Source organism: Schistocerca nitens, chromosome 3, assembly GCF_023898315.1.
Source record: "Schistocerca nitens isolate TAMUIC-IGC-003100 chromosome 3, iqSchNite1.1, whole genome shotgun sequence".
Taxonomy (NCBI): Eukaryota; Metazoa; Arthropoda; class Insecta; order Orthoptera; family Acrididae; genus Schistocerca; species Schistocerca nitens.
In genome coordinates, this window is record NC_064616.1 from 866,246,907 (window position 1) to 866,273,216 (window position 26,310).

Genomic DNA, 26,310 nt, shown 5'->3' on the forward strand with positions numbered 1-26,310 from the left:
AAGAAGGATCCTTTATTGTATGATTATATGATAGCGAAACAAACACTGGTAGCAGTTACTTCTGTAAAATATCTGTGAGTATGCGTGCGGAACGATTTGAAGTGGAATGATCATATAAAATTAATTGTTGGTAAGGCGGGTACCAGGTTGAGATTCATTGGGAGAGTCCTTAGAAAATGTAGTCCATCAACAAAGGAGGTGGCTTACAAAACACTCGTTCAACCTATACTTAAGTATTGCTCATCAGTGTGGGATCCGTACCAGATCAGGTTGACGGAGGAGATAGAGAAGATCCAAAGAAGAGCGTTTCGTCACAGGGTTATTTGGTAACCGTGATAGCGTTACGGAGATGTTTAACAAACTCAAGTGGCAGACTCTGCAAGAGAGGCACTCTGCATCGCGGTGTAGCTTGCTGTCCACGTTTCGAGAGGGTGCGTTTCTGGATGAGGTATCGAATATATTGCTTCCCCCTACTTATACCTCCCGAGGAGATCACGAACATAAAATTAGAGAGATTCGAGCATGCACGGAGGCTTTCTGGCAGTCGTTCTTCCCGCGAACCATACGCGACTGGAACAGAAAAGGGAGGTAATGACAGTGGCACGTAAAGTGCCCTCCGCCACACACCGTTGGGTGGCTTGTGGAGTATAAATGTAGATGTAGATGTATAGCTTCATCTTACTCCTAGACTGTGGTGTCACCACAGAATCAGCCAATAACAGAGTGTTTTCGATCACGTGACCAGATCTTAGTATTTAATGATTTTTAAGCTTTAATTACATAAAAATAAGAGATATTTTGTGAGGACATTTACCGTAAATGCTATTTAAATGTTATAATAAGTCAAAATATCAACAATCTGAACCATATTTTTAAAATACGAAAATAGCCTATTGCAGGATACTTTTGGTATCTTTCATATCGTCATATTATCTGTTAAAAAAAAGACGATAATACAGTTCAAGAGAAATAATATAAAAACACAAAACATATAATTTTCACCAATCCCGTCAAAGTACACAGTCACATAAGCTGATCACTTTTTTAATTAGTTCACAATAATGTTTACACTGATCAGCCAGAACGTTATGACCACCTACATAATAGCCAGTATGTCCACCTTTAGCATGGATAACAGCAGCGATGCGCCATGGCACCGAAGCAACGAGACCGTGGTAGGTCAGTGGAGGAAGTTGGCACCACATCTGCACACACAAGTCACCTAATTCCTGTAAATTCCAGGGAGGGGGGGTGATTAGCTCTGGTGCCACATTCAATCACATTCCACATGTGTTTGATTGGGTTCAGATCTGGTGAGCAGGGAGGCCAGCACATTAACTGCAACTCGCCACTGTGTTCCTCGAACCAGTCCATCACACCCCTTGCCTTGTGACATGGCACATTATCTTGTTGAAAAATGCCACTGCCATCGGAAAACATGATAGTCATGAAGGGGAGTACATGGTCTGCAAGCAGTGTATGATGCCCCTTGGCCATCATGGTCCCTTGGGCGAACTCCACTAGATCCATGGATGCCCACATGAATGTTCCCCATAACACCACGGAGCCACTGCCAGCTTGTCTCCATCTTGCAGTACAAGGGTAAAGAAGCTGTTTCTTTGGAAGACGAAGGATTCGTACCCTCCCTTCGGCATGATGAGGAAGGTATCATGATTCATCAGACCATGCAACCATCTGCCACTGCGCCAACATCAAGTGCCACTGATCATGTGCGCATTTAAGTCATAGCTGTCGATGTCATGGTGCTAACATTGGCATGTGCATGGGTTATCCACTGCGGGGGCCCTTCGTTAGGAGTGATCGGTTCACTGTGTGTTCAGGCATACTTGTCCTCTGCCCAGCATTAAAGTCTGATAGAAATTCCACCACAGTTTGCTGCCTGTCCTGTTTTACCAGTCTGCCCAAGCTACGACATCCAAAATCTGTAATGAGGAGTGGCTGCCCATCCCCACGATGTCTGGATGTGGTTTCACCTTGGTTTCATTATGTGCTGAAGACATTCATCACAGCACTCCTTGAACACTAGAACAAGTCATACAGTTTCTGGACTGCTCGTGCAAAGCCTATGGGCCATCACAATCTGCCCTCAGTCAAATTAAGATAGAGCACACACCTTCCCCATTCTGAACACGGACAGCATGCTCACTGTAACGAAATGCAACGTGGATGTGTCTGACTACCGTATTTACTCGAATCTAAGCCGCACTTTTTTTCCGGTTTTTGTAATCCAAAAAACCGCTTGCGGCTTTGAATCGAGTGCAAAGTAAGCGGAAGTTCTGAAAAATGTTGGTAGGTGCCGCCACAACTAACTTCTGTCGTTGAATATATGTAGCGCTACGCAGGCATGCTTCGCACTTCGCAGGCACAAAGACAAATAAATACTAGCATCAAAACCTCTGTGTCAGTAAATAAAAAAAAAAGGTGGAAGACGAGCCTTTTTTTCTCCGCCCCGAGTTTCGACCACTGCATTTTCATATATTATCCAACGAAGTAAATACAAATCCCGTATTGTTCCTCTTCAAACTTAGCAGCATTTCAATGTACTACGAAAATCCGACTGGCAAGACTGTTTGGGATATTTGTCAATATGGCCAGCTCTGCTTTCTGGATTTTTTCCTAACTGTGAGAAGAAATGGTTGCTAATAAGAACTTTTATGAATTGTGAATCACATGCAGTATTCTCTTCACCATAAGAATAATACGAATATAAACATTTTGCCATGTATTCTTTCGTGTTTGCTGCTATCTCATTTAAATCCTGTCCGCCTAATAAACTACGAAACTAGAGTGAGACAACAGCAGACGCGGAAGGATACACATACCATGTCATGTTTACATTCGTATTATTCTTATGCCTAATAGTGATACAGTCAGAAATGAAGCACGGCAATTGATTAGATTTTTAAATCTAAGATGACTCTAATTTTTGTGCATAATGTAATGTACTAAAGAGGCGTCTGCAAAGATTTTCAAACGGAAAAAATTTTCGCTAAATTCTCGTTCAGAACATCTTCTATCATACGCAGTCTATTATTTGGTTCTTGTTGATCATTATCAAAGAAAGCAGCAGTGTATGTAGCAACGAATAGCAGTCTCTTGCCATTGTTTCGCTAATGAGATGATTCCTCTTTTTTTTTTTTTTTTTTTTAAGCGGCGGTAGCGTGCACAAAAGCAAGCCATGCCGCGAGCGGCGACAGGCCGTAAACCCTCATTTTCAGAATGCGACAAACAATGCATGACACAGTACAGTAATGCATTTTCAGCTCTGAGTGACGGAAACACCTATAACAAAGAGAACTGCACTTGTCAGATCAAAGAAAAATAAGCAATCAATTCAAACCAGACGAAGCACGTGAAAAAGGAAGAGTACCCGTATAAATACGGACTGAGCGCCCGACGCATAACAACGGCTATGTGGTAAAGCTTAACTGCTAAGCTTACGACTCGAACCAAACTACTACAGCTGTATCGTCATTCATTCAACCTAAATTGTGTCTCATATTACAATGGACCAACTTTGTTTCGATTTGGAAGTGCGGCCTAAAACTTTTCTCTCTCCTTGAATTTCGAGTCTCAAGATTTCAGGTGCGGCTTAGATTCGGGAAATTTTTTTTTCCTCGATTTCGAGTCTCATTTTTCAGGTGCGGCTTAGATTCGAGTGCGGCTTAAATTCAAGTAAATACGGTAGTGGTCGTCATTCCTCACCAGATACCACTGCTATCACCTGGACGGGTTTATATTGATAATAGGTCGGAGGTCATAATGTTCTGGCTGATCAGCATATTTCATTCAAAACAACAAGATACAGACATCACAACTCCTTCCATTATCTTTGATAAGATTAAAAAATGTCGCAAAAAGTCCAATACAAACCTACACACACAGAGTTGACCGATCTGAACAGATAAAAGTGCTTTCTTCCTCAAATACACCCATGATTCAGAATGACACTCTCATCAATTTCTTGGAAATTGATTCCACCTGGCCCAAAATGGATCCTGCATCATCATGACCTCTGACCTGGATTTTTTTTTCTTTTGACAGCACAAGAATAGTGACCTAAATCATTTCAGAGTAGTTACTTTCAGCAAGCCCTAGATTTGTATGTCAAAGCTTGTCAAAACTGGTGAAAGACAAGGTCTGGTCTCTCTTAGTGAGTGAAAACTTATGGCCAAACCACTCTGTTTTTACAAAGAAGCCAAGGAAACAGTTTGTGGATACAACAATCTGCAGTGCTGGCATGTCAAACTTTCTGGTTGCTGTTAGCACAGAAAATAAAAGAATAACATGATGAATACTGTTGTCTAATGTGTATAGTATCACTTGGTAACAAGATTCTCATGGAAAACGTATAATTTATACAGACTCCAGTCACAAGACAAGCTTATATTTTTGCCACATAGGATGAATACAGTCACTCATTAAAATACCTCCGAATCTTCACGAACTGACACACCTGCAAGTGCATTCTTTGGTGTAATTTAGGATCATCTGCTAATTCAGCCTCTTACATCATAAAGTTCAAGTGCCTCAATAAGATTGATCCAACTAGTTTAGATCTTAAGATCTTACATTACTGCAAAAAATACTGTTAATGGGATTAACCATTTCCGCTACAAAATGCAAAGATAATCTGTTCACATGAACCTCAAACTCAATCTTTTAGCCAAATTCATGTCTTCCAAAAACTCTCATAATTTCTGCTGTAAGGAACATTAAATAGTTCCAGCTGAAAATTCAGTTCATAATATGCGAAATCCAAATACGATTTTATCGATGACACAGTACCAAATTTTCTCTAATAGTTGCTCTAAACAATTTCATTTTGCTGTGGCAAGAGCATTATCTCTCAACCACGTGTTAATATTTTGTGTACTGAAGAAGCCACTCCATGATGCAAATTTACTTCTTAATTGAATAGGATATTTTTAAGAAACAAGTTCATCAATCGATGTTTGCCATACCCTCTACAAATGTTGATGTGCTTTTGACAGTATGCAGTCATAAGATTTTAATGGTATTACATATTATATGAGTATGTATAAGAGTGTAATGCACAAAACGGGCAACTGCTACACCATGTTAAACATATTAGGAATGTTTATCGAGGATATTACTTTTCCATGCATGGTGGAATTCCTCACAATATTTGACTTGTACTCACATCAACTGTACGTGCTCTGAGGCTACCGAGTTCTTTCAGTACTTGTCAGTAGCATAAAATGTTCAGAGAATCATACTGTATGGAGAATACATTTTTTTCAGTGCTGTCATCAGCCGGACAATAAATGAGGTACATAATCTACATTCCAGAATGCCTGAAAAACTTGTTGAGTTCCCTCAGAAATAAAATTTTTGGCATGCACTCTCCCTAAAGACAAGTATGTGTGATTGTCCCACAAAAGGGAAAGATTGTGTGTACTCAGCAATTGACTCCATGATCTCTTTTTACTCCCTTTAAGAATTTGGAAGCACTTTGCCCTCACTACCTGAAAGGTTGTAAGGTTCTCCCTAGTTGTGTAGGCATTTGAACCATCGCAAAGCAACATACCTACCCATGATGACAGACGACACTCCTGATTCCACCAAGAGACAGACAGTCTTCATAGATGACATGATGACTTTGCAATAGATGCATCAGTGGCTTCATAGATCACTTATATGGTCCAGTTACATTAATGCGACCACCGCCTATGTCCAACACAGGGTGTATACACGGACAAGGGGAAAAAAAAAAAATTCCCGGATTTCACGGTTAAAAATTCACTTTCTCCCGGACGAAAAAACACTTTTTCCGTGTTATTAAGTGACAGCATATTTTCCTTCGGAACTGTAAAACTTAACAATCCTTTGAATGGTTATGTTTTTATACATGGGTCTAGAATTTCCCAGCACTTTAGAAAACGAAACTCAAAGAAGAAAACTCCTTTTGGAACTATTTTTGATGTGAAGCAACATGTACACTGCACATTTTCGTATTACGAAAGTATAAATTCGAATTCCACCAAACACCGTATGTTACTTTTTGAACAATTGTAACTGAGATTGTGATGTGCTTTTGTAAGCCAGTCATAGCTCATGTCACGTGATCCCGCCAGCCGATGACAGTGGATATTCAGACCACAGGACACGTGATGTAGTTTGCTAATAGCAACATCACTGTTAAGTAGCACGGATAAACAAACAGGAAAAGTTAATGTTTTAAATTAATATACATAGTGTTGCTACAAGAAAAGCAAAACTTTCACATATAATAATGATCTCTAAGGCTAATAAGCTGCAAGAGAAGCTAAGCTTTTATATACAATGTTGAATTTTTTTGTGCGTGTTACACTTCAAGATATATCACACAAATGTGCCAGTAAAAATTTTAGCCGAGTCCAGTGACTTGTCCTCATAGTTTTCCACAAATAAATTAGCTACCGCAGAGGAGAGAGGGCTTCCCGTAGCACTACATCAATTTGCTCATAATAAGGACATGAATGTCTGATCTTCTGGGCTCGAAATGCTTCTAAATGGCTCATTATCAAACGCTCTGTGATTTACAAACTTCATCGCAGATTCTCACACATAGATCAACTTGCGTAAAAGGAAATTTACTTTGAAAGTAACACTTTTCAAACCACATTTCGCAATATTTTCCCGTGACCTGTTAGAAATAGGTTCATTTCAGTAGTCGTCAGAGAGCGCCAGATAACAGGCACTACCGCACTTTGGCAGCTGCTATGACGCAGAAAGCCCGTATGTTCGTATATGTAAAACATTAACAGATCTTACCTTATGTCACAAAAGAAAAAAAGACATCAGAGGATACTCCAAGAGCATCGGAATTTCATGAACCATACTAAAATGGCAAATTTAAAGTGCATTTAAAGAGCACATTCGTATGTCCAGATTCCCAATGAAGTAGGCCTCGACCTGATATTAAGCTTTTCAGTGTGGGTTTCGGGACGTAAATTTTCTTGGAGTACCAGTACTGTATTAAATCATTTTTTATTCTTTATTATGGCATAATGCCATACGTGCTAGAAGATGAAAACGTGCACTTGAAATGCAGCAAGCAGTTGAAATAAGACAATAGTGTGGAACTAAACACTTTGTTTCAAACACATAGACTGCCTCAGCGTAAAAGATAAATAAAAACCATATTTCTTTAGCAAACCGACAAAAAAAAAATTCATTGTTCTACAAGGCGATTAATACATGTCTGTCAGAAAAGTGGAAATAAAATAAAATCTGAATCTAATAATGCATATTAGTCTTCCGTAATTATGTGAATGTATTTTAATTCACTTGATAGCTCCCGGCCACAGAAATCCATTTTGTTTTCATTTGACGTGAGTGCAGTAAACGAAGAGGAAACAGCAAAATCACTAAATGTAAACACGGGTCACGTGGAAACTACACACTTCCCCACTATAACCCGGACTGCTCTGCGCATCAGCCTCGGATCTATGATATTTCCGAATCTGGGCAATACTAAGATAGTGCTTGCCCCCCCCCCCCCACCCTCAAGCGTTTGAGATAAGACGTCAAAAATTTAAAAAATCGAATTTTCAAAAATATGTTCATTTTGTAGCGCACATCTCTCTGAAGAGTCTGATACATAAGACATATGTTCGAGCCATCAAACCATATTCAGGAATTCAGGACAGTGGAAATTAAAACGTCCTGTGGTGCCTCTCCTGCTCACAGTCGCCTAGTTTGACAACCTCCTGCCCCCCCCCCCCCCCCCGCCCGCCTAGTTTGACAACCTCCTGCCCCCCGCCCCCCCCCCTTAAAAAAACTTCGCAATTAATACTGGATGGGATTATTTGTAATTGGGAGAACAAGAACTCTTCAGAAAATTTGCACTCTTTATTGCCTGTTAGCTAATAACTTTCTCTTTTGGGTGACATAAAATTAAATATTTTAAATAATTTTCAGCACTACTTCAAGAATAGAACTTAAGCGGCTGCTAGACGGGAACTGTACAACTGGCCCTTACTAGTGTAACGATCTGGCCAAAAATTTTCTGACAAAATTTCATTTTCCTGGATACACCGAGAAGATAATACGTAATCTTTCTTACCTGTTATTCCTGTTAATCGTTTATTTCCACTCTGGTAGTATGAATCTATGGATTTCCCTAGTAATTATAACAACGCTGATCATACGCAAATCCAAACAAAAACATAATCAGACAGCAATTGGCATTTACAGTTCGGCTTTACTCTGCTCAGCTTGTATAGCCTGGTCCCCTTTTGCCTGCGGGAAAGTTTATTTCTAGATGCGATGAGGATTCCCCCGACAGAGACATCACGTACACTATGCACACATTAAACTTTTTTACTATCGGACGAAAATGCTGATGTCATCGGTCCCTAGGCTTCCACACGACTTACTCTAACTTGAACTAACTTACGCTAAGGACAACACATACACCCATGCCCGAGGGAGGATTCGAACCTCCAACGGGGGGAGCCGTGCGAACCGTGCAAGTTGCCTCACACCACATGGCTACCCCTCGAGGCTTACGAGTCATTCAGAAATCAACTTACAAAGTGTGTTCAGAAACCAACAGGGATGCGTGTCAAAATCATATGAGTAATTGATACACCAACGTGTGCTGGAAGCTAGGTGCTTTGTGAAACAAGATTTTTTCTCCTCAAGAATATTAATTTAGCTCGCCCCCACCCTACCTCATAGATCCAGGCCCGCTGCGCACGCGTGAATCTGGCAGCTTGGGCGGAGCAGTAAAATTTTTCCCAGTTGCATCTAGATGCTTGCTGTGACTCCTTACACAAAAACGGGAGAAGGTACTACTGATATGCCACTCAACTGTGCATGTGCATGAGCTCGGTCATAACTGCTAAAACGAATCTATTGTAAACAGTTGTGACTTCATACTCATTGGAGGCAATTTGTTGTTATGAAGCATTGCATATTATTCCTAAAGCCTTTGACACACTTTGCTATTGGCAAACGCTTGTATGAGCACTGTGTTTTGTTGTTGTATAAGGCACATTTTCTTTGCAATTTATGTTTTTTTTCCCCTCATTCATGTTTTATTGTTGCAGTATTATTCTGCAGTAGCAGGATACAGTAATGTCCTTTGTTAGAGTATCAATTCTTACCAGTCAAAATTACAAAAATTTAACTGGAAACTGAAACGAAAAATTCCCAGGATTCTAAAAAATTCCCGGTTTTTTCCGGGTTTTCTTCCAGATCTCCCTGTTGTCCCGGGTCGTATACACCCTGCAACATCAGCATGCAATAACCACTCACATACAGCAAATGGCTGCACTAGCAGTGTACGGTATACAAAGTGCATCGGGGGTGAGGGGGGGGGGGGCAGAAAACAGTGCAGTCATTGTTGTAATGAGGAAATGTAGCAATTTATCTGATGTCCAAAAGGTCATAGGTATTGGCTTTTGGGCCAAGGGTGGATGCATTTCCGAAATGGCTAATGCTGTAAATTGTTCATGCGATACCGTGGTTAAAGTATAATGTGCATGGCAAAATGTTATTTTGTGGAATCACACTTTTCTGGAGTCAATGACAACTAACTGCAAATAAACGGACTGCAAATGTAAAATTTTCAATGGTAGCAATATAACAGAAATGTTGGAAAACCACTTGGAACGAATCAGAAAATCCAGTGGTTTTGTACCCTTATTTGGTTAACTGATATTATACAGTAATCAAATCATTTTGACATCCTTTGTAAGCTCTACAAACATAATTTTGCTATCAAATGCATAAAAAGACTCATTCTAAGCTATTGGTATCTCTTTTTCCATAATTCTCTCTTTTGGATAACTTCTCTCAGTTACAAACCAGAGAACCTCAAATGAACCTTCAATACGCAGTAAACTGCGCACTGTGGTTTCTCCCTATGAGTAGACTAACATTGTTAAGTACTTCAGACATATTTCAAACACAAATGAGAATTATTGCCTGTATGTACTTCGGCATGCACACACAGAACAGTACACTTTAATTCTCAGACGAGATCATGTCTCCCCCCCCCCCCCCCTCCCCACGCATCCCAGCAACTGTATGTACATTAGTTTTCTTTGTTTTTACTATTTTCACCAAGGAAGCCTATTATCCACCTAACACATAATTTCTTATAACTAACAAATTTCTCTTATGTTCTCTTGTTCAAATGTAGCCACTGCACCCACCAACAGTCTTATCTTCAATTCATGAAGTCCAGTGAAGACAGAAAATTTTGACACACAACAGTTAAGTGCTGTTTGAGCATAGAATAACCATAAAAAGTGTAATAATATGATTCCAGTAGAAAGCTGAAGTTGTTCTCTATGTGTACAGAGACAAATCATTAAAACACTATGCTTGAAATATATAGTTAATATCACAATGGATATACCCTGTGCCAAGTGAGATATTACTAACTTTTCCCCAAACTAGATACATGTGCTACTACTGAAAAGTGATACTCTGCACCTATGTTAAAATATAACTGGATCATTTGCTGGCTGCAAGCAACTAACACAACTGAGCTACGAAATGGAATCAAAATTAATGACAATGGGGAGCAACAAAAATCATATAACAGTCTAATTTAAAAAACATCCTGCCAAAAAAATCTAGCGAATAAGGATAAAACAAACTGAATATTTCATGTACTCTTCTATTTGTCATTTTATGAGAAATCCATTCATTAAGATGGAAGACTTTGTACGAAGCAAAATGAAGCAGCCATGAGATGCAACCACTAAGCAAATTTCCCAATACTAGAAATACAAGATGCTGCCAGTATTTAAACTTCCCAAAATTAAGATGAGTATATTTCTTTCTGAACCTGGAAAGTTCATAATACAACTTCAACTTACATTAATCAATCAATAAACAATAAAAATCTACTAGAGTTTCACTGACGCATCTTACTATTGCATTACACAGCAACTTTCCATTTATTAACTGAATAGAGCAAATGCGTTAACAGTGAATATTATGTCACCACGCAATTCATTTGACATATTGTTTCATTAACAGCTACTGAACTGCATCAATTTATAATGTAACATAAACAGCATAAGAGGTGATGTAAGAGCACAAAAGAATTAGAGGAATTGTTAATGTTACTGTTACCTGTTCCTTTGCTCTAGTTCGTGTCCTCATTCTACCAGGAGAATCATCTAGCCCTTCTGACTGCACAGGTCTGAACAGATACGGTGTTTCTCCTCTACCACTCCCCTGATTTGCAGGTTGAGCCACATTGCTAACAGGAGGTAGTTCACCATATTTTTTGTTGTATGATCGACACTCTGAACAGAGTAATATCCGATCCTTTCCACCTTGTTGCCAATCTCGAGAATCTGCTAATCAAAATTCTTAACATCAGTAATTTATTCACAACATACAAATACAAACAATTTAAATCAAAAAATGCACTTTATCCACACTGGTAACCATGTTATCAAATTATTTTCCTTCAAAAAGGCTGAAATCATTCACTGTATATTTTCAGTACATCTTTAAGTTTTAGAAACTTTTTATGAAACTGATGTAAGAACTGTGGTCAACTGGGAGCACACTGCCCATATAAGGCAGGGATCCAGATTTGAATCATGATCCACAACACAGTTTTAACTGGATGTACACAATCAACATAGCAAATAATCTGTACATAGTGAAAGAATTACTTCTCTAATGTATGAATACTTGAAAGATATAAATATAGGCAGTACCAAACACATCCTAATCATAAGATCTCAAAAGGTGAAAAACAAAAACATGTGTGGGGGGGAGGGGGGGGGGGGGAACATGTAAGCATGTGGATGGCCATTAAGAGATACTTCGAGAAGCTCTGAACTCACTAAACTTACACAAATCTATCTGCTACAATTAGTCAAACATACTACTGATGACTCACGTCACTGTGCAATAGAGCAACGCATAAACAAAAACTTGTCATAAAAAATTGAGAGAGTTGTGGAGGCGTATGAGATGTTGCTGCAAGTTTACAATACAGAAACCATGAATAGAATATCTGTTTACGTCTGGTACAAGAGCTTTCATGGACAAGGAATATCTGTTTACATCTGGTACAAGAGCTTTCATGGAAAAGGAAGTGTTGTTGATGTTCCATGTTTGTAAATGACACAAAACACTAAGGAAATGTGACAGATGCTGACACAAAACTGGCAACTGTCTCTGAGAATGATATTGGAGGAATTACTAATTAGAGCAGACAATATTGACACTTAAATGCACACAAATTTGAATAAGTTGGATACCTGTCCCTGATTTGTGCTGTACAAAGTGACTGGTAAGCATAAAGAAACTCAGATTGAAAATTCTGAAGAATTCATTGCCTCATATGACTGAAATCCATACTTTCTGAAAATCATAATCACAGGAGATGTCCCTGTGCTACAAGACCGAGCAATAGTCCAAGCAACAATTAATGCAATAATGTTTATTGGCATCATCATATACTAAAATGAACTGGGGACCCTATTCACAACAATTTCAAATGTCAATCATCTTCATTGACAACAATGGCACAGTTCACGTATAATTAGCACCTGAAGGTGAAACTATAAATGATTAATTTTTTAAAAAGTTTTGAAACAGCAGCTGTGACATAGCCAGCACGCTGAACTATAGTCGTACAGCATTGCGATATATATATGGAGGAAGCTATCATAGTCATCCAGGATCCCAAACTCTTTATTTTGTTTAGTGTCACTGATGATAGTCTCATGAGTTAGACCCAGGCTAAGACACTCTCTCCTCATTCCTCCACAGTCTCAATATTCTCTCCCAAATGCTACAAAAAGTACTCATCCACCCAGCGCGCTATCTTCCTGTTGACTTCAACCTCTCCAATGGCTCCATAAAAACTTCTGTACATACCATGCCCATTAACCAGCAACAGTACCTCTAATTTTGATAGCCCTAATCCCTCTCACACTACAATTTCTTCCCAGTACAGTCTGATAAACGATAGACAATGCAGTGAAAGGTAATCCCCTGTCCAGTATGCTCAAGCTTTGCAAATGTCTTCGCAGGTAGACACTATCCCCCAAACCTAGTATGCAAACCGTCTCCCATGACACATCCACCTATGCCTCTAATCCTCCCACTCATCTGGGCTTCGATGCCAAGAAATGAGAAATATCCTACACACAATCTTTTCCATCTCTTACAAAGTGATATTCCATACCCAGACCCATCTACAAAAATCCTGTCCTTTCTTATGCCACACCCATTCTCCACCCCTTGTTACATGGTTCTTATCCCTGCAGAAGACCCACATGCAAGACTTGCCTTATGCACCTACCAACCACATTGTACTCGTATTTCAGTCCCTTCACAAGCATATCCTATTCTATCAGTGGCAGGTCTACTTATTGTATCATATATCAGCTCTGCCATAACTTTTGCACACCCTACACAGTCTCTCCCTTCCTCTGGTCTATCTGCCCCTCACATCATACCCCTCCACATCATTGCGTGACACACACAACTCTCCCTTCTTCGGTTAAAGCTATTTCACCCGAGCTACATTATGCCTTTCTTTCCCAGTCACCCTTCCCTGCAACCCTCCCTCCCTCCCTGTACCAATCTCCTTTCTCCCCTAGCACATTCCACCCAATACACCACCTCATTTCAGTATATACAGGGAAACATTCCACATGGGAAAAATATATCTAAAAACAAAGATGTTGTAACTTACCAAACGAAAGTGTTGGTATGTTGATAGGAGACAATAAAAAACACACAAACACACGCACAAATTTCACGCTTTCGCAACCCACGGTTGCTTCATCAGGAAAGAGGGAAGGAGAGGGAAAGACGAAAGGATGTGGGTTTTAAGGGAGAGGGTAAGGAGTCATTCCAATCCCTGGAGCGGAAAGACTTACCTTAGGGGGAAAAGGGATAGGTATACACTCGCGCCCCCCCCCCCCCCCAACACACACACACACATCCATCGGCACATATACAGTCTGTATATGTGCCGATGGATATGTGTGTGTGTGTGTGTGTGTGTGTGTGTGTGTGTGTGTGTTTTTCCTGTCATTAGGTCTGAAGGACCCAAAAGCTTAGCAATGCTTTCAGCCTTGTTTATGTGCCTACCAACAACTCTACAGTGAGCTGTCATTATTACACCTTCTAAAGAGGGCCATTAACAATAGATATTCCCTTCTATAAGTGGTGATGGTCCTTTTTCGTGGTTATGGGTGGAAATTAGTTTTATTAGTTTTATACATATATCCATACACAAATGAAGACACACTACATTTTGATAATAATCTGAAAACAAAGTTCCCCACATAAAATACCGATTACACCTAGCATGATGTGATTGACTTGATGTCATTCTGGCTTTGACACCAAAATAAATTACAGTGAAATCCGGCTTTTACACTTTTCACGGGACTTCAAAAAAATGGTGTAAAATGCAGGAAAATGTAAAATGTGGGAAATAAAGTTTTAAGCTGTGAAAGTTACATATAGGATACCCCCTTGCATTTTCGCACTTTATGTATATGTACATAATAGGCATCAAGATACCACTCTATCTAATATAAGTTTATTTTCTAATAAAAACCACTGATGTAATTGGAACTGATATTTGTCTGGGAAGTAGAAACCTCCGACTAAATTTCATACGTCATAATCGATGTTTTTGGCAAGCCTGCAGCTGTCATTTATTATTTAAATAATGAAATACTGCACCAGTTATGTATTTTTTCATGCTTAGCTCAACACGCTTCGAGAATTTTTTCTTGTTGTCAAGTACAAATATTTACATAAGTATTTTGTGTGACGTTTGCATCTGTGTTGTTCTACGCCTCTTGCACTGTATTTGTCTTTTTGAGGTTATCGGGTACTCTGTCTCCTCAGTTATGTAGATAAACCCCACACACACGCAAACTATCACTTACATTGTTTGTTTGTGTAACATCACAAAAAATACATAAGTAAATACTGCACCTGACAACGAGAATAAATTCTTGAAACGCATTTTGCCCAGCATAAAAAAATACGTGTTTGGTGCTGTGTTTAAACCAAAACCAGCTGAGCAACGCAAAGTGAGTGAAGGTTTCAACTATCACTACAAGTGGCCAAGCAACGAAACACGCTAAGTATGATTCAACAAAGGTGTGATGACGATCACAACAATCATGAAATTGCGCATGCACAGTAGAGACAGTTTGGAAATGGTTGTGGTTGGTTTGATACCTTCATTTGAACAAACCTTGGCCACCCAGAAGCGGTACTGGGAAATCGGTTTATGAAATCCAGTTTTAAGAGAACCATGTAAAGAGTGTGCTAGTTATTCCAATCAGCCACCACACTCGACATGCTAAGTAGAGCTTGGCAGCGACACGAGATACGGGATGAATTGTTCCAACTTTTACACATATACCGCTCCAAATCTGCTGAGCAGAGCGCCCTGATGCCAAGAAACTTAACCATGTAATGTCTGTAAACGCTACTTGGTGGCAACATCATTCCAGCATCATTTTGTCAGTTTTTTTCTCCACAAACATTTTTTTATAAAGCATAAATCATGGGAAAATTATAAATATGCTGACGCAAAATGAGGTGTGCATTAACATTGTGGACATACAAAATCTGACGGAAGCAATAAAAAATCTTGTAAACTACGAGAAAATGTTAATTCCAGGAATGTAAAACCGAGGTTACACTGTGTGTACTGAAGCTCTCCAAGACTGTAGATGAATGCAAAGTCAATTGCACACATTTGCGCATTCGAGTGTTCTGACACACTGACAGCTTGAATACTTATTTGCTTAATTGTCAATAGTTTCAAATACCACAAATATTTTGAACTGGATTCAAGGTTGGTAAATAAGTGGAGCAGTAGATATGAGAGACTTGTTGGTACGTGTTGGGTGTACTCAAAATCACCATTTTAGATATCTGTAACATCTTTGTATTGTGAACTGTGCAGATGTTAGTTAAGGAACAAGAGAGAGTTCTTGAAAAGTCAAATATATTCATGTTGGGTCACAGCACCCCTCAGCTGTATGTCACACAGTTAATGGTACAAGACAATGTTCTCAGAATGCCATTCAGTTTGAGGAACACCTGCAACATGATCTAGAAAAAAATGCTTTTTTAAGTGAAGCTTTTGCACTAATTTCACCATTTTAAATGCGCTAATTTTTGTGAAGCTGTTAGTATGGCTTTCTTTGAGGGTACTCCACTCCACATATTCTTAAAAGTGATTTCTTTTTAATAACACTTGAAAATTTGGTGGGTATGAGAGTTCATAGATCATCATAGTAACTGACACTAACTAATCATCAGCCGGCCGGAGTGGCCGTGCGGTTCTAGGCGCTGCAGTCTGGAGCCGAGCGACTGCTACGGTCGCAGGTTCGAATCCTGCCTCGGGCATGGATGTGTGTGATGTCCTTAGGTTCGTTAGGTTTAATTAGTTCTAAGTTCTAGGCGACTGATGACCTCAGAAGTTAAGTCGCATAGTGCTCAGAGCCATTTGAACTAACTAATCATCATAGTAACTGACACTAACTAGATTTGAAAACAATGACTCTGTTTGTTGTGCTATACTTTCATCAGTGAGAAGTTGTGTCCTATCCTTGCACCACACCATATCTTACCTCCAACCCTCTTGACTTTATTACACTAACAGCTATTATGGACCATACACAAACAGGATTACTTCTGTCAGCTTATGTCCATGTACATTCCCAGGCCTGTATGTAAAGGCCAATGGCTCCATTCCCACTTTATAATACATGTTTGAATATAAGTAAAGCACACAACAAGTCAATAAAACCATTTAAATTCATGGTGAAGGTAGCCTGCTATCACCCTACATTACCATCAGAAGACTATATTTTCAGCCAGAAAGTTCAGAACTGGTTTTGTAAGGTATGAATAGGATTTTCTCTGTGGGAGCCCACAGGCTGAAACTAAAAAATATGTAAAAGACAATAGTAATTTTAAATAAATATGGGAGACAATAGAAAAAAAACCAAAAGGTACATCACTAATATGAAAAATTGTTTGGGAGAATGGACTCTACAAAGTAGGTGATCAAACAAGAAATAAAATAAATCATTCTTCTAAATAGTTTAATTATTGAAGAAAAGACTTCAGCATTCATACCAAAGCTGCTATTAATTTATTGGCTGACTAGTTTTGGGCTTTGCAGATTTTTAAAAGCCATCTATTACAGAACAAAATTTTATGAGTGGGTGTGTCACATGTGGATAACAAAGGAATCAGTAATAATATGGTCCACACAGTAACTACTTAAGTATTTTGTATTCGGGATATACTTAGTGTCTACAGTTCTAGTAATGTCATCACACTTTAGACGTGGCTCAGATCCATGTTAAAATATGTCACAACCGTAATTGTACCTTACTGTAGTGTGTTAATGTATGCGCATAAGATATATTTTTCTTAATTGTGGTACCTTCATTATGCAGCATGATCTGATAAGCGTGACAAAAACATGTCATATATAATGGAGAATTTGTTCCCGTTGGAGTTCACTGTGTGCCTCACTGACATACTATGATATGTTATTTTCACAACTGCAACATGTTGTAATACAGATCTGAACTGTATCTAAGAGTGTGATGACATAATATAACTGTCCACATCAAGTATATCCCAATTACAAAATACTTAAGTAGTTACCACCTGGACCATATTATTACTTATACATTTATTATCCATATTTGACACATCCACTCACAAAATTTTGTTCTCTGTAACAGGTAGCTTGTGAAAATGACTAAGGCCCAAAACTAGTCAGCCAATACATACAAGGGGCATTTTGAAAGTCCGTGCAAAAATAAAAACTACCTGGGGTAAACCTTTTTCATTTTTCGACATAGTCTCCTTTTAGACTTATACACTTCATCCAACGCTGTTCTAATTTGTTGATCCCTTCCAAATAATAAGAATTGTCCAAGTCTGCAAAATAGCTATTAGTTGCTGCAATCACCTCCTCGTTTGAATAAAATCTTTTTCCCACCAGCCATTTCTTCCAATTGGGGAACAAATAGTAGTCCGAGTGAGCCAAGTCTGGAGAATAGGGGGGATGTGAAATGAGTTGGAATCCTATTTCCATTACTTTTGCAACCTCAACTGCTGAGGTGTGTGCTGGTGCATTGTTGTGATGGAAAAGGACTTTTTTGCGGTCCAATCGCTGGCATTTTTCTTGCAGCTCAGTTTTCAAACGGTCCAATAACGATGAATAATATTCACCTGTATTAGTTTTACCCTTTTCCAGATAGTCAATGAGGATTATCCCTTGAGAATCCCAAAAGACAGTCGCCATAACAGTTCTGGCCAAAGGAATAGTCTTCACCTTTTTTTGGTGTAGATTCTCCCTTCGTAAACCATTGTGTAGATTGTTGTTTGGTCTCAGGAGTATAGTAATGTATCCATGTTTCATCCACAGTGACGAAACGACACTTAAAGTCCTGTGGATTCTTCCTGAACAGCTGCAAACCATCCTTGCAACACTTCATACAATTCAGTTTTTGGTCACGCGTGAGCAATCACGGAACCCATCTTGCGGGTAGCTTTCTCATGTCCAAATGTTTATGCAAATATTATGTACCCATTCATTCGAGAGGCCCACAGCATTAGCAATCCCACGCATCTTAACTCTTCTGTCATCCATCACCATATTATGGCTTTTATCAATGATTTCTGGAGCCGTAACCTCCACAGGGGGTCCAGAACGTTCAGCATCACTTGTGCCCATATGGCCACTCCGAAAATTTAGAAACCACTTATAAACTGTTCTAACCGAAGGTGCAGAGTCACTGTAATGTTTATCAAGCTTCTCTTTAGTCTCCCGAGGCGTTTTGCCTTTCATAAAGTAATGTTTATTCACCACATGAAATTCTTTTTCGTCCATTTTTCTGTCAATCACTTGACTTCTTTGATTCACACGAATGCCAAACACAAAGAAATAGACCAACACGGCTAAAACTTGGTGTGTGTTCTTTCCAAAGATGCTACTAACTAAACATGACCTCGATACGCGCCAGTGGTGCCATCTCTCGGACTTTGCACGGAATTTTCAAACGCCCCTCATAAATAGCAGCTTTGATGCAAACAATTAAAATGTCTTTTATTTGATATTTAAAAACTGCAAGACGTGACATACTGAAAACCTTTATATGGTTTAATTATTGCTGTTGTCACCGACATTCAAGGCTTAGTTTGTTTCACTCTTTAAAACTTATTTACCTGTAGTTTATGATTGCTTTCACAGTGTCTAAAAAAGCACCTAACAATACAAACAAGAATTAAAAATGTATAAGAGTTCCTTTGCTTATTTCAAATGAAAGTTGCAAATAACAGAAATGCCACACTTTAGTTGTCTATTGATAGAATTACACTAGCGTCCAAATGTTACGCCTTACTAGAAAAAGAGCAACTCACTGTAAACAACTATCACAATTTCCTCATAGACTAGAACTCTGGTAGCTGTTAAACAAAAAGGGTACTCATTGTTTCAAATGTGCACAAATCAAAGATAATGGAAAATTGTGTATCAGTCCCAGACCGCTCTTTTGGTGAAGTTTACAAAGTAATGCCACAAATAAAAGGCAGAATCACTGGATGACTAGAAGTCATCAGGTACTGATCACAGTCAATGGTGAGTGCAAGACTGATCAAGAGAAGATATTCTAAAACAGAACTTACACTGATGAGCCAAGTCACTATGACCACTGCCCACCGTGAAGTTGAATGCCATTTGGCGATGGTGTGGGCACATGACATGGTAAGGAAAGCATATAAGCACAGCAGAGACAAATGGGAAGTCATTCTAGCAGTGATACATGGTGCAAAAGGAGAAATCCATTGACATAAGTGAGTTTGACAAAAGGTAGATTGTTACGACCCAACACCTATGAATGAGCATCTCAGAAAGGGCAAATCTGGTCAGTTGTCTGCATGTTACTGCCATGAGCATCTATGGAAAGTAGTTGAAGGACAGTGAAACCACGACTATGTGACAAGGTATTGGAAATCCATGCCTCATCACAGAATGTGCAAGTTGGAGGTTTGGCCATTCTCTACAGCAGGATAAGCATCAATCTGCGGCAGATCTAACAACAGGGCATAATGCTGGTGAAGCTACATCTGTTTCCAGAAACACCACTCAGTGTGCATTGTTAAATATAGATCTCTGCAACACCAGTCAGTGCACAGCGTTAAACATAGATTCCCACAACAAAAGACCCAAACACACTGCCAATTATGAATGCAGTGGGCATAGGATAGCAACATTGGACTGTGGCTCAATGGAAACCTGTTGCTTGGTCAGTTGAATCATATTTCTCATTCCAACAGATTGATAGTTATGTCTGGTTACACAGCCAGTCAGGCTAACAGCTGCTCAAAACATGCTATGGGGGACATTCACCTGGGCTTCCATGGGACCGGTGATAATACTCCAAAGCACCACCATAGCTGCAAACCACATAAACACTACTGCACATGTTGCAGCTGAAGATAACCAATCACCTAGTAAATGTTTTGCTGTTGTGGAAGGGTTTTTCTGTTTTTGTGACCCTTTTATATGTTTAGCTTTCATGCTAGAAATTTTTTAATTACATATTTTGGGCACTTTTATATGTCAAACATCCTATGATTGAACTTAACTCCATTCCATAGCCCCTTCACCACTTCTTCAGGATATATGTTCTTGTTAGTTGGTTAAAGTATTCTGGACACCAGTGTAAATACAAGCTACAAAGAAATCAGAAAATCTCGAAATTTTATTAATTACTTGTGGAGAAACAGTGTTGACAACGGTACGCTGCATTGTCTCTCGAGTCAGAATCTTCTTCTGTGTTCTCTTCATCAGTTGCAGAACTAGCTTCACCTGTAAACAAGTAGGAATTTCAAATATTTCCTTATATGGTGATGTATGTGTAGCACTTATAACAATTATTAGAAGGAATAGTCTGCAACGAGAGTTTCTGAAAGTAATTTTTAAATCTTATCATACGTGTGAAGGGGACAGCTGAAACTTGGAGTAACTTGTGTGTAAAACCAACACACAAAAATAACACTAAAATATGAAAAATGTATTTAATTGCCATGCTGTATCAATTTTATCAAAAGTAAAACATGTCCACCAAGCTGAACATAATTAATTATTTAAATAAATGCATACATAGTACTATCTTTAATTATGACAATTTTGTTCAAATTGCTACGTAAAAATGTATTTTACATTTCAAAATAGTAATACTAGTTTTCACTGCGAAAATGTGAATAGTATTTGCACAATTTGCAGTCAGAAACACTTATATTGGTTCATTTCCACAGAGACACAGTAAACACCTTTTCTATAGCACACATTGAAAATACCTACAATTTTAACAGGTCAGGCATACAATCAAGTACTTACTTATGATGTTTTTGAATTAACAATATGTGACACTGGAAAAAGTTATGAAAGTGTTTCTAATCCATAACACAATATGTAGTGTGATCACTGTGACTGATTAGACAGTGTCTTACTGATTTTATGCTCACAAAATTCCTTTGAAATGGTGGTAAATAAAAGTAAATTTTCAAAATTCAGTAGTGTGAACAACAACTCAACTGCTACATATAGCACTATTAACTGAAGCCTACACAATATCCTTGTGCGTCCCTACTCTACCCCTGCACCCAGTGCCTTACCTCATGTCTCATTGCCCTGTAATAGACCTAGATGCAAAACCTGTCCCATACATCCTCCCATCAACAACTTCTACAGTCCGGTCACAAGCATCACCTATCCCATCAAACACAGGGCTACCTACAAAAGCGGTACAATTACTACAAGATGAGCTGCAACCACTATGCTGCATTCTACATGGGCATAACAACCAACAAGCCGTCTGCTCGAATGCCCACCGACAAACTGTGGCCAAGGGACAGCTAGACCACCCAGTTGCTCAGCACGCTGTTGAAAACAATGCTCTTTACTCCAATGAAAGCTTCACCGCCTTTGTCATCTGGATCCTTCCTGCAAACACCAGCTTTTCTGAACTGCGCATGTGGGAACTCTTCCTGCAATATATTCTACGTTCCCATAAACCCCTAGGCCTCAATATATCCTACATTCCCGTAAACCCCTAGGCCTCAACCAATGTTAGTCACTGTCCTTCATCCACCTATCCTCTTTCCTGTTCCTACTCCAGCACTACACAGCCTTCTATTTCACCAAGGCACCCACAGTCTCCTTACTTCTCTCCTTTTCTGCTCCCATCCCCATCCCTCCCTTTTTCCTGCTATCTGACCCCCTCCCTGCCCCAGCCTCCTCCTTATCCTCACCACCCAGGTTGCTTCTCCTGTCATTCGAGGCTGTCCGGCCTCAGCAGCCAGAGACTGTGGTCATATATGTGTAAGTGTGTGTGTGTGTGTGTGTGTGTGTGTGTGTGTGTGTGTGTTGCTTTCTTTAAAAGTAGGGCTTTTTGCTGAAACCTCACTTGTTTAACGATCTTTTTGTTGTGCTTGTCTGCGCCTCAACACCTCCAGTATATGGTGAGTAGCAATCTATCATTTTCATAATATTGTCAAAAGGAGCAGCAGAATAGCTAAAAATACATTTATTACAATATCAAAAGATCAATGAGTGTATTGGTAGTGAACTGCATTTTACATTTTCGTTTCTAAGTCATACTGTATGGGTATCAAACTTCCTTAAAAACTCCTATACAAATTCTGATCAATTTGTTGTATGCACATGCAGACTCAAATTTTATATCTGAGTTGCAATGTTTGGCTTCTTGTCCATGTGTCTAACCACTGCCTGGTCAACATCTGCACTACGCATTGAGAGTTGTATTAAATAATTCCATTATTTTTTGTAAAAGTTTACGCATACCCTATCGAAAACTTGATACAAAGAGGCAAATAATCAGTAGCGAGATATTAAAATTATGGCATTTGTATCAATAACAACAGTAATGACAAAATGGCAATAAATAAATTTGTAACTGGATTTAAATGTGGGGAATTATAGCCCACTTTCCCTTCTCATACCTGTTCCAATACATTTGTTGATATCTATACGGACAATGCCATTGCAATGTGACCAGATCCTCTTAAATGTTGTCAATGGTGATATATCTCAGCAACATATACCTGAAAATAATTTTAATATTTCCCCTAAACACACCTGAAGATAGAAGATACCTAACAAAATATTTATCATAAGGAACAAATCAAGTGAGCAGCAAAAGTCAAACATTAATTACAGCTTACCATCTATGGAGATGGCCTAGTGTATTCTAAGATACGTTATGTCCATACGACCTAAGTCCATCTGCACAAGAAAAAGTTAAGCTATTCCAACACTTAACACTACAGTTGAGTGAAGATCTAATATGAGGCACATCCAAGACGAGTATGAGTAGTAAGAGGATAGCCGCAAAAACTGTTGTATGACTTAAGCACAGTCCAGAAATGACAGAGTACTTCGTGTAGCTCTGAAATGCCCAAGAAATAAAGGAACAAAAATGCAGCACTCTGCCTGACAGAAAAGAAAAGGTGAATGGTATGCTTCAGTATCAGATAATCCATATAATATGGAAGATTGCAGACATATCATGTATGCAATGGAAGAGAAGTGTAAGAGTGGAAATGCTGACCACAAACTCTGAGGGGAGTGGCAGAATAGATGAATAAGAGGTGTACAATGATATATGTTTGGGATACAGAGTTGAGAAATAAGGTTTCCGACAGAGGCAGTCAGTGTGAATGTTATGGAATTAAGAGAAGTTTGTCTTTTTTTCTCCACCGTTTGGAATAAATCTGGTCAACATCTGCACTACGCAATGAGAGTTGTATTAAATAATACCATTTTTTTTTTTTTTTTAAGTTTACGCATACCCTATCGAAAACTTGATACAAAGAGGCAAATAATCAGTAGCGAGATATTAAAATTATGGCATTTGTATCAATAACAACAGTAATGACAAAATGGCAATAAATAAATTTGTAACTGGATTTAAATGTGGGGAATTATAGCCCACTTTCCCTTCTCATACCTGTTCCAATACATTTGTTGATATCTATACGGACAATGCCATTGCAATGTGACCAGATCCTCTTAAATGTTGTCAATGGTGATATATCTCAGAGATGACTGAGATGGCTGAATCTCATTACTGCAAATGGGACACACAATTTCTAATAAGACCTTTAGCCTTGCACATAAAGACTATCTATTTGTAACATGTTTGTTGCACTCTCTCTACCTTCTCATTTTGTCTCACTTCATTTGGTTCCACAGCATCCTTTTGTAACTTCTTCTTCTTCTTCTATCAGCAATTCTTTAATATAACTTATTTTTAATTTACAAGACTCTTGCTCTAATTAAAAATTGCAGGCCACCAGTTTATTTGGTTCATTTCTAATGACTTAAGGATTTTTTTTTTCCTACAACCAATTTGATACTTGCTTTGCACACCAACTTCCTTTATTCTGTGGAACTTTGTTTTCTCCATCTCAAAGAATCTGACTTAACTTCTCCTTCAGCATACTCAAGAGAAGGAGATGTGAGCACATCTCAGTGAAATTTTTATTCCAAAAACTTAACTGAAAGAGACTCATAACTTTGCAGTTTAGTCCCTTTAATCTACAAACCAACCAACCCAACTGAATATTTATTGTATTGCATTACTGTTGCAGGTATTTGCAGAATAAAAGCACTGATTGTTTTACATCTGCAATCATATTCAGCAAACCTCAGAAGGTATTTGACATATGGTTTCTTTCATTCCCCAGTTACAAATAATCATACAGATGATACATTACTTGCTACTTTGAGTTGTGGAAGCTACTTGGAGTTTAATTATCTTCATGGTCCCTATGAGAGTAGTATGTAGTGTGCTGAAAATTATTTGTATATCTGACTCTGAAAATTAGCTCTTGAAGCATTTAAGTATGTTTTCACATCCCCAAAAACTGAATCAGCTTGTGATTACCATCACAGCTCTTCTTCGAAAATGCTCAATGTTCCCACTCAGTCTCATCTGGCATGGGTCCCACACACTTCAGCAGCTTTCCTGTGTATGTAGTTCAATTTTCCACAGATAAATGGAACTTTCCCAGTGACCAATGACTAGAGTTCTGATATTTATATTACATGCTACTGGGCCTACATGGCAATTCCTCAAAGAAATTCCCACAGCACAACCAATTACCAGCTGATTAATTAACCTCATAGTCAGAGGCTGCAGTAACTTTATATTCTGTACAGGGCACGGTTTCAAATTTCCCTAAAATTTGAGATCATTGGCAGTCTCTCTCCAATGTTAAAATCTTATCAAGATCTGGCTGGATATCTGAGTGGTCTAGTTTCCAGCTAATGTTTCCTCCTGGATCACTGTCTGTGGAGAGTTTGAGACTGTAACAAATACCGTCAGCCAAGTCTTACCATAAAGAGTGGTGACCATATGACACGTCAGTGGTGTACATCTATGTTCGACTCTTTACTCAAAACAACATACAGTTTTGCCCATTAAGAAATCCTCAACCCAGTAGCCAGTCTCAAATCAACATATATCGATCTGTCAAATCAAACCACCCAACCATCAGTTACTTCATAAAATAAAAACACGCAACATACCATTTTCCTTTGGAGTTTGTGGTGATGGCCTTGATGCACCCACAGCTGCAACATATGAGAGGTAACATAGAAATATAAGAATTATAGATGCCAAAATAATTTTTTCATTATTTCAGAAATTTGTTAATACTGACAATTACAAATAATAATTATCAATCCTGTGACAAATTCCAAATTACTGCACGATTCCTAACATACATTCCAGTATTTAATAACAACTTACTTGCAGGAGAGCTAGCATCTGTTTCCTTTGGTTGCCCTCTAGCATTTCTTGTGTTTCGAATTCGCCGAAGAGAACCCTGCCTGCGGTTACGCCGATGCGGTCGGTTGTTATTAGCACCTGGTGTTTTTTTCCACAAATAGTAAAATTCCACCAGTTCAGGCTGCAGATAAAAAAATTATATTTCACAAAATATTTAAATAACCAATGATAGTCTTACTCTCACTGAGATAGTTGCAAAATTTATGTAGCTCTTCGTATTAAATGAACTGTGGCAACTGAACTATTATAATGAACAGGAATTTTCACTTACAGTGTCCTTGTGAGGTAGAAGATCCTTCCGGATCCTGAAGAAATTTTTTCCAAACTGGCGTAGCCCTTTTACAAATCTTTTCTGAAAGAAATTTTTTTAATAACTTATACTGTGGGAATTATGCTTCGGCATATA

The 26,310-nt window shown here is 38.7% G+C and overlaps 1 protein-coding gene across 1 annotated transcript in view; it reads right to left on the reverse strand.

The window, feature by feature from the left end:
* LOC126248901 (arginine-glutamic acid dipeptide repeats protein) overlaps positions 1 to 26,310 on the reverse strand; it is a 169,142-nt gene that overhangs the window by 117,379 nt on the left and 25,453 nt on the right. The window contains exons 5-9 of the mRNA XM_049950374.1: positions 26,176 to 26,256; positions 25,866 to 26,025; positions 25,643 to 25,687; positions 20,801 to 20,896; positions 11,122 to 11,348 (exon numbers count right to left, since the gene is read on the reverse strand). Coding sequence (XP_049806331.1) covers positions 11,122 to 11,348; positions 20,801 to 20,896; positions 25,643 to 25,687; positions 25,866 to 26,025; positions 26,176 to 26,256 — 609 coding nt within the window. The remainder of the gene's footprint in view (positions 1 to 11,121; positions 11,349 to 20,800; positions 20,897 to 25,642; positions 25,688 to 25,865; positions 26,026 to 26,175; positions 26,257 to 26,310) is intronic.